Raw genomic sequence first — 9,277 nt, 5'->3', positions numbered from 1 at the left:
ATTAACACACCATATGAAGGTTGCTTTGCATCCATGCAAAAGGCTACCATTATTTTATTTTTTCACAGCTACAGCAACAACATAGGAACCAGCCGTACAAGCCCACAAAGATCAAACAAAACAAAATAACAATGGCAGTTTCTACTCAACAATACTAGCATGTGAATCTGATTTACATGCATTTATAACCTCCAGCAGGCAGCATTTTTCCAGCAACAAAAGAGAGAATAGATAATAACCGTACCGGTTTGCCAGATTCATTAATATTCTACAGTTTTTTTTTAAACTGCTTACACACAAAAGTTTGTTGTCACACAACTTCTGAAACCTGTCAATCAAAGACCAAAGCCTCAATCCAAATCTGCAAAACTAAGCCAAATCCTTTAACTCAGTTTTCAATTTCATAAAACACTTCTTGCAATACATTAAACACCGTTACCAGACATTTAACACTAGCCTTCAAAATGCAAGTAATTTATATAAACACCAATTCCAAAGGAGGATATTGGCTGTGTTGTGTTACTGTGACAATAGAGTGAAAGGATATTACATTAAAAATAGAAAAAAAAATCATACCTTTATTTAAGGTAAGTTTAGTCTAAGAATAGAGCAACATTAGTAAAAAACACAAATAAAAACTTTTTTAACAGCAAAAAATGATCGGCCCCCCAAGACATTTGAATGAATGTAAATGTAAATGAAATATAATCCCACGCATATTTCAGTAAGAAAAGGTGCCCATAACTCTGGAGGGCATTGGAGGGGACTGGGTACAGTCACATAGTCTCTTTTTATGGATCAAGCACAAAGGGTTAATTTTAATACATGTTATCGACTACAAAATATTGTACTTTGAGGTACTGTTTTGGTAATGCACTGGAAATGTTTCTGTTACAGTTACAACCCTCTGCCCCCTAGATGACCTTGCATTTATGTGTTCACTAAATATATTTCACTTTCGTTATAATGAGCAAAGTTCATTGTCTGTGTTGTCTGTTAAAAGGGATTATAGAGTTTTGTGAGAAACTTACATCTGAGGGCGTGTTTCAAGTCTTCACTCTGACGGGCAACCAGGGCATCCAGCTTGGCTTGGACAATGGAACCGTGAGATAGGTCTTGGAGGAGCTCTCTGTCTATAACAGAAACAAAAAACACACTCATCTCATGCAGACCACAGTCAAGGCCACAATGCCGTCATTAGAGGATTCCTGCACTGCTGCAAGTCTTGCCCAAGAGAGCAAGGTGAAATCCTCCGTCAAGTTATGATAGGCTCTGGTTTGGACTGTTATGTAAGGGATAACGGCCGACGAGCTGTCCAGTTCTACGAAGTTAATGGACGCTGCGGGCCAAAGAACACCACGACGCGGAGCGGAGTGGTGTTGGTCCGCAGAAGTCCATTAACTTCGTAGAACTGGACAGCTCGGAGGCCGTTATCCCGCTTATCTCCCGTTTACAACATCCAAAAATGTTTTTTTTATTATTATTATTATTATTTAGAATTTCCTTTATCTTTAGGAAATGTAATATGCATAATAACCTGATGAATTCTTGATTTGAAGCCTAGTGCTCCCGTTAGAGAAAGTAGTGAGAAAGTAGTGCGTGGAACTGAACCTTTAGTTTCCCCGGGCGTTGCTGCAAAGTGACACTCATGAGCTCACCTCTGTAAGTAAACGGACACACGGACACAGGTATTGTTCATAAGGTTTTACTATTTACAGTTGAACTCCACGTTTCCGTTGATGGTGAAGTTGGACAGAGCAACAGGGAGGTCAAGTTTAGTAATTTTGGTCGAAGGCTCACAATCGAGCCGGCTAGTTAGCCGTGAGCTAACATCTGTTTCAATGGGGTTTTTTTCTAAGCGCTAACAGCCGCCTACAAATAATATTAGAGACTTTCAGTTAAGAATTACAATATTCTACAACATTCGTGTAGAACATAAACAACTAACCGAGTCAATTTAGACGTATAAAAAGTCGTGTAGACAGCTTAATTGACATAAAACATTGCCCACTAACTTGTCCCAACACGCCGCCATCTTGGTTCAAATTATCCTAGCTGTCAAAAAATAAACGTTACGTTGGTTGTCAATGGTAACCATTCAAGAGCATTGATATGGAACGGCGATTTAACGTTTCTACTGGAACTACGTCCAAGGTGTCCGGTTATACGAACTTAATGTACACCCCATTAGCCAATCAGAAAACAGTATTTCGTTCCAGAGGGAGATAAGAGTATGGATTCCACAGGAGGACTGTACTGGAGGAGTTTGCAGTATGCCTTATCTTATTCAGTTCTGCTTTTAGAGATACTCAAGAGTCATGAGAATAAATATGAGCTGGTAGATTGTGTGTGTCGAGGTTGTGGAATGCACAACAACGTGAGCTGTGTGCCTGCATACCCATGCAGGGATGGGGGACACAAGGGTCTATATTTAACGAAGGGTGTTCAGCCTGCGTTTTTCTGGTCAACGTCTTTAAAGTTGTTAAACAAAGCTTGTACACGCCCAGCTAAACAGCAGTAAAGAGTGCAATTTTCGAATGGTGATAATCACCCGCATAGCTGCCAGTTTGAAGGCTGGACTGCTGTTGGGACGTTGCCAACATGCCCAAAAAGAAACAGAGTGAAAATTTCACCTAAGCTATTTTATAATTTGATTATTTATACATTTTATAATCTTATAAATGTTATAAGGCAGAGGACAGAGCCAAAATTCTACGTGACGTCATTAAACTCTTTGAGAGGATTGCTTCTATCTCATCTTAAGCAAACTCGAGTATGCATCCATTTGGCCAACTGCCCAACTGCGTTAGACACCGGAAACACCAGCCCCCACAGACATCTAAATATTTTCATTGTCATTAAGTCACAGGTGACTGACACTTAAATGTCTTTATTGGGGCTTTATTAGTCACGCTGATCATCGTGCAATCAGCTATTGTGCGATCTAAGAGAAAAACACCCCTGGCCCAAGGTATCAATCTATAGTTCCCAGTGATATGATACACTCCTCATACTAACATTTCAGCCAACGCACATTTCTAGAGTCATTTTTGAAGATCTGAATACTTCAATACACGTATCTTGTGATGGAGCTGTATAACAATAACAACTGTTTGTTTTTTTTATTTGTCATTAAGGCACCATTTTGTCCATAATAGAATCTTAATAGTTCACCAACTTCCATGATGTGGTGAGGTCAAAGCCTAAATACTGTAGATTTATATAAGATTGTGGAGCAATAACATCCGAGATATACAGCCTGTGGAGTAGAGAAGTGTAGCATACCTCCGTTCTCCTGCAGCAGATACTCTACCGGATTGCACACTGCAGACACTGAGCACTGAGGCGTCAGCAGAATGAGCAGGACCTTCTGCAGACGCAAGTCACTCATTTCCAGAGCCTGGAAGGCCTCAGGGAGCAACTTCACATCTGATAAACACACACACACACACACACACACACACACACACACACACACACACACACACACACACACACACACACACACACACACAGAAAAACAGCTGAGGAGGCTGCTACAGTGTTATGGCATTTTACACATTCAAAAAATTCAGACACCTGTCCCTAGCACAGCTTTGTATGACACACACACGACACAGACAGATGCACAGCTGACTCTTTTGAAATTCAACTGCAGTTGTTCGCCAGCAAAAGCCGATCATGTGGGAGGTCGCCAGCTTAAATCCAGAACCAGCTGGGAGGATGGATCTGGGTGGATAGATGAGCAAAGTAAAAAACTATGTGCTTCCTCAGCAACTAGCATCAAGGTGTCCTTGAGAAGGGCACTAAATCCCAGTCAGCCAATTGGTGTACAGTGGAAGACTGTGCTGCGGTTCTACTGGACAGCTCCTAGGTGTTAATGAGTGCCATTGTGTTAGTGTCAAACAGGGGCATGAGAGTAAGTGTCCTCAGGCAAGTTCTGTATAGAACTTAAGGTCAAACATAATCAAAAGGTACAACTACCTTTTTGATTTCTAATCAGCACCTAATAGACACACACACGCACACACACACACACACACACACACACACACACACACACACACACACACACATACACACACACTCACTCTTGCAGCCCATGGTGACGAGGCTCTCCTGCAGTTCCTCTCTGTGGCATGCCTGGAGGTCTCCGGCACAGACGTAGACTCGGCTGGGGCCACTGGTGGTGTCGGGCACCTGGGGGCCACAGGCCACGATGGATGCCACAACAGCCGCCACATGGGCCACTGTGAGGATGGACGGGGAGCCGGCCATGAGGATGTCCCCCTCCGCCACCAACAGTCCCCTCACCAGCCATGGCCCTACACAGCAGGACTTGTCCTGCAAGCAGGAGACAAAACAGTCACCCCATCAGCAAACATGAGACATCACAGAAGCTTCTATACAACATTTGTGACCAACTGTCCTGACCTACTCTATGAAAAGCTGTAAGACCTTAGGTTTTTTTTACAAAAACTTTTTCAAAAACTACACTCAACTGCACACACAAAACCAAGACTAAGATCTCCAAAACCAAGACTAACACGCAACACCTTAAATCTCCTGCGAAATGAAACACTGCATTCAAAACACTCCTATTTTTGTTAGGCTTATTCCTTTTGAAGTTACAGTGTTACAGAGCAATTCATAAAGCAATTTTACACAAAGGAAAACAGTTACAATACAATTCATATATGAACACACAAATACACACATAAAATAGTTTGCTAAAAATGTTAATTAAAAAACTTTGCAAGGCCATTTAGGGTGCTGAGGGTTGTAACAGAATCAAAAACCTTTTTAGAGTGCATTACCAAAACAGTACTTCAAAGTGTTCAGTAAGGAAACACCATACATACTATATGTTTGTAAAAAACTTTACCATTATACTTGGGTCTTGTCATAGTAACATATCACAGCCAATGTCCTCCTTTGCCACTGGTATGTGTGTCTTGCATTTTGAAAGGTAGTGCTTAAAAAGGCACATAAATGTTCAGTGTCTTATTCTTGTGTGTAATGTTTTGCAAAAAGAGTTTTATGAAATTGAAAACTTAGTTAAAGTCTGAGAATTAGCTTACAGTTTTGCAGATTTGTTTGGGGTTTTGTTCTTTGAGTGACGGGTTTGAGAAATCCTATACACTTGCCATTACCAAAAGCCACAGCTTTCATTTAAGCTTTATGTAGACTCAACTGTAAATGTCTTTGATCAAGTTTCAGAACTTTTAATTCAGGAAGTATCACGTTCACAGTATAGCCTCTTTGAGAGCAAGTGCGGGGAGGTATACATTCGTAACCAGTATGTGAACTCATTGAGCTTCCAACACGCGTCCTTGGAAATACTAATGCCTTGCTTTATCAGTTGCTGAAGAGGAATAGTCAAGTACCAGATCAGAACTTTGAAGAACCTGCCATGTGTATGCATGACGCCAGAAGATCGCATATTACTCTTATGTCTAGGTTAAGGACTAAGGCAAATTGACACAAAAATAACTGGAAAAGATTTGTTTAACTTCTTGAACTTAAACTTCTCTCATCTGCTGCTTTGACATTGATCTATGTGTGGTACATCCTGGGCTTTATCATCACCCAGAACTCTGATATGCAAGGCAAGGAGAAAGTGACCCTTTAATGTCAGAGGTTATAGGACCATACCGTGACCAATATTTCCAGTTATAATTTGATTTTCATTTTAGCTTAATTTAGGCTCAAATGTAAATGTCTTTGATGTGACAAAGACCACAAGGTCGTTCTCATCCATGGGAGAAAATGGAAAATATAAGTCTGGGAAAATGATAGATAGAGTGAGTGCAGAGAGGAAGAGAGAGAGAGCGAGAGAGAGAAAAGAGGTAGAGGATATGAGATAGAGATGATTAAGTTAGAAAGTGGTTCTGAATGCCTAATTGAATTCAGCCTGGTAATCAGATTCAGCTGGGTTTGCTTTGCATTGCGATCAGCGAGTTTGATTCGACCGTGCTGTGTGAGTGAATCTTTCAGGACTACAGACTAGAATGGGCTTCAATACAATCTTGTGGCTTGTCATTCAAGTCTAGACTCGCTTTTTATAGACTGTTGTCGCAATCAAAGCACATCGCATAAGTCCATTATCAAGGCTGTTTGTCCCTGTCTCTGCACACTGGTAGTGTCAAGGTCAGTGACTCCGTCCTCATAGAGCCGGATGTCAAAGACCTTTGGGTGGACATGGCCTTGATGTGTCTCAGATATGAAAGACTATTGATATACAATTCACATGTATTTCACACTACGTCTTTTCTGAACTTGACAACACAGGTATATTCTCTTGAGATGTTTAAATATATGCAGAGAAATATTGGATGAGAAATTGGACGGGAATGAGAAAATTGGATGAGAAAACTTACATCTATCCCCCAACACTGTCAGACACATCAATCTTTCAGTGGTAACAAGATGCATACACAATGTTGTTAAAACATAAAAACAGAGATCAAAGAAAAAAGCGAAGATTATCTGGAGTGCTTCAATTGATTTTATATTGGTTTAGGAATTTGGGCAGTACGTGTTTTAGTGTTTTATTTCAACATGGTTCCATTCATACCTGTATGATGAGCTTGTACTGGCTGATGAGCTTGGTCCGGTAGAGCTCGGCCTTCTGCTGTGAGGGGAAGGCCAGCAGGTCCTGGCAGTGCGGGTCCTGACAGAAGGTCTGCCCCTCCAGCTGCCTGGCTGATTTCACATGCGCGAAGCCCTCCCTTTTCAGCACGTCAAGCACCTCTGACAGGCTGAAGAGCAGAGAGGACAGAAGTAGCCGAAAGTGAGGGTTAGGGGGTCAGGGGAGTGTGTGTGTGTGTGTGTGTGTGTGTGTGTGTGTGTGTGATTGAGGGGGATGGGGGGTAACAGGGGATTTGAGTTGTGCTGTTTGCTGTTTCTCACAATAATCAATCCACCCCATCTCAGCATTTCTTCTTCCAAGGTTTCCCTCAATGGCACCCTGGAGAACCAACCTGATGTGCTGGGCTGTGTCTCAAGCCATCCACCCATTTGAAATGACTTGATGGAGAGACTGATAAATAAGTCAGCGCTGACACCTGGAGTTCACATGCAATTTTTTTTTTTTAACGCCTCACTATGGATACGCCATTAACTCTCCGGATGTAAAAATGTCACCATAAGTCAAAAAGTAATAGTGCTACACCCTGTGAATACCATAATAGAAACATTGAAATGAAAACCCTTTGTGCCATACGTGAATATCTTAAACAAATGACGAGGAAGGTAATTTAATACGATCCATAGATAGGTGGGAATTGAGGAATATGTGACCATAAGGAAGTTAACCAGCAGTCAGCACCTCATGCTACAGGAACCATGGAAGACCCAAGAGACATTCCATTCCAATTCATAAGCTTTTTTATGACACTGGTGTCATGTCATAATAATTTTATGACTTTAAATGTATTGCACATACAGTATATTATCAAGTGTTTCGCAAGGACATCCCATTGAACCCATTATTTCACAAAAGAAATATTTATGGCTGTCTAAAGCAGCTGGCAATAGCCATGCCCTCAGGTTTCAAGTAGCACCAACCACACGATAGCCCTACGGTCCAGGGAAGATGCTGTGCAAGGAGGTCTGGAATCTGTTTTTAAATACGCTTCCTTCACTTTCTCTATGAGCAGTAGAGGGGTTCAAACTGATCCCAGATCTGCTGTCTGAAGTAAAGAGGCAAGAGGGGAGGGTTAGTGCGCTTTGGCTGAGGCTGAGGCTAAGGACGAGGCTGAGGCTGTTCTCTTCTAGCCCCTCTCCAAAGGCAGCGGTGACCTCCAGGGTGTAATCCAGCGAGGAGGGAGCCCTGCTGCCGTGCTGATTGGATCTGTCCAGAGCTCAGTGCCCGCGATTTACTGCCCTGCTTGCCGGCCTGTCTGCAGTTTCAAACTGTGCAGGAGAGCATGCTCTCTCTCTCACACACACACACACACACACACACACACACACACACACACACACACACACAAACACACACACACACACACACACAGATACGTACACACAAACATTCACAAACCGTCCAGCCATGCACTAAACTACACATCCAGCTGGTGTAAAACAAGGCAGATCACACAGCATTAGAGGTTAAACAGGAGAGAGCGGGCTTAATGGGATGTCAACAGGACATCTGAACAATAAACTATCGCTGACACACACTCTCTCTCTCTCACATGCACAGACAGACACTCTTGCTCTGTCCCTCTCTCATACTCTCTCTCTCTCTCTTCCTCTCTCATACACACACATATAGATACAGCAGAAGGCATGCAGCCCATGCCTCACCTTCTATCTAACCCTTACCATAAAGCATGACACAATCAGTGACAGAAGACTAACTAAGCTTAGCTTGGCTCGGGTACGCGCACAGGCACACAGGCGCACAGGCACACAGGCAGACAAACAATTAATTTCCCCCCAGTAAAGAGTTAGCAGCAGCAGAAGCTGTGGAGCCTTTGAAAAAAGAAGGTGGTTTTCACACCAGTGGGCAGTAAATGGTCATGGGCAGTGAGGGGCAATGGCTGTGAACCAGGGCTTAACCTCTGCAGCGCACACACACACACACACACACACACACACACACACACACACACACACACACACACACACACACACGTTCTTAACAAGATCATATTGGCTCACACAGCACCCTGATAATATCACCCTCTGCTTTCCTACATACCACTGATGACTATCTGTGTGAGAGAGTGAGTGGAGGGCAATGTGTATGAGTATGCCTACACTGGCAAAATGGGATTGAGTTGGTCTTAATTGGTGTGTGTGTGAGCATACATCAGTGAATGCAAAAGAATGGAGGCAAGGACACTGGTTATATGTCTTTGTGTGCATGTGTGTGAGTGTGTGTTTCAGTCTGGAGTATGTTCATGTGTGTGAGTGTGTGTTTCAGTCTGCAGTAGGTGCATGTGTGTGAGTGTGTGTTTCAGTCTGGAGTTTGTGCATGTGTGTGAGTGTGTGTTTCAGTCTGGAGTATGTTCATGTGTGTGAGTGTGTGTTTCAGTCTGGAGTGTGTGCATGTGTGTGAGTGTGTGTTTCAGTCTGGAGTATGTGCATGTGTGTGAGTGTGTGTTTCAGTCTGGAGTATGTGCATGTGTGTGAGTGTGTGTTTCAGTTTGTTTTCTGTTCCTTTGGTTTATGAGCAAACATATTGTTGAGTTTAACGTGTGTATGCAGTCAAATGCGTTTGTGTGTGACTAAGTCTATGTGGATGTGTGTCTTTGTGTGTCTGTTC

General features: G+C 42.5%; 1 protein-coding gene across 1 annotated transcript in view; it reads right to left on the bottom strand.

Annotated features, from left to right (window-relative positions):
- Positions 1-9,277, bottom strand: part of LOC308367025 (putative methyltransferase NSUN7) — a gene marked incomplete at both ends in the record, with an annotated part of 31,148 nt that overhangs the window by 9,338 nt on the left and 12,533 nt on the right. The window contains 4 exons of the mRNA XM_080840847.1: positions 1,032-1,133; positions 3,286-3,429; positions 4,092-4,344; positions 6,578-6,761. Coding sequence (XP_080696973.1) covers positions 1,032-1,133; positions 3,286-3,429; positions 4,092-4,344; positions 6,578-6,761 — 683 coding nt within the window. The remainder of the gene's footprint in view (positions 1-1,031; positions 1,134-3,285; positions 3,430-4,091; positions 4,345-6,577; positions 6,762-9,277) is intronic.

This window comes from Sprattus sprattus (genome assembly GCF_963457725.1).
Source record: "Sprattus sprattus genome assembly, chromosome: 6".
Taxonomy (NCBI): domain Eukaryota; kingdom Metazoa; phylum Chordata; class Actinopteri; order Clupeiformes; family Clupeidae; genus Sprattus; species Sprattus sprattus.
The sequence above is the reverse complement of the archived record's forward strand: the minus strand, read 5'-3'. Positions and strand labels throughout refer to the sequence as shown.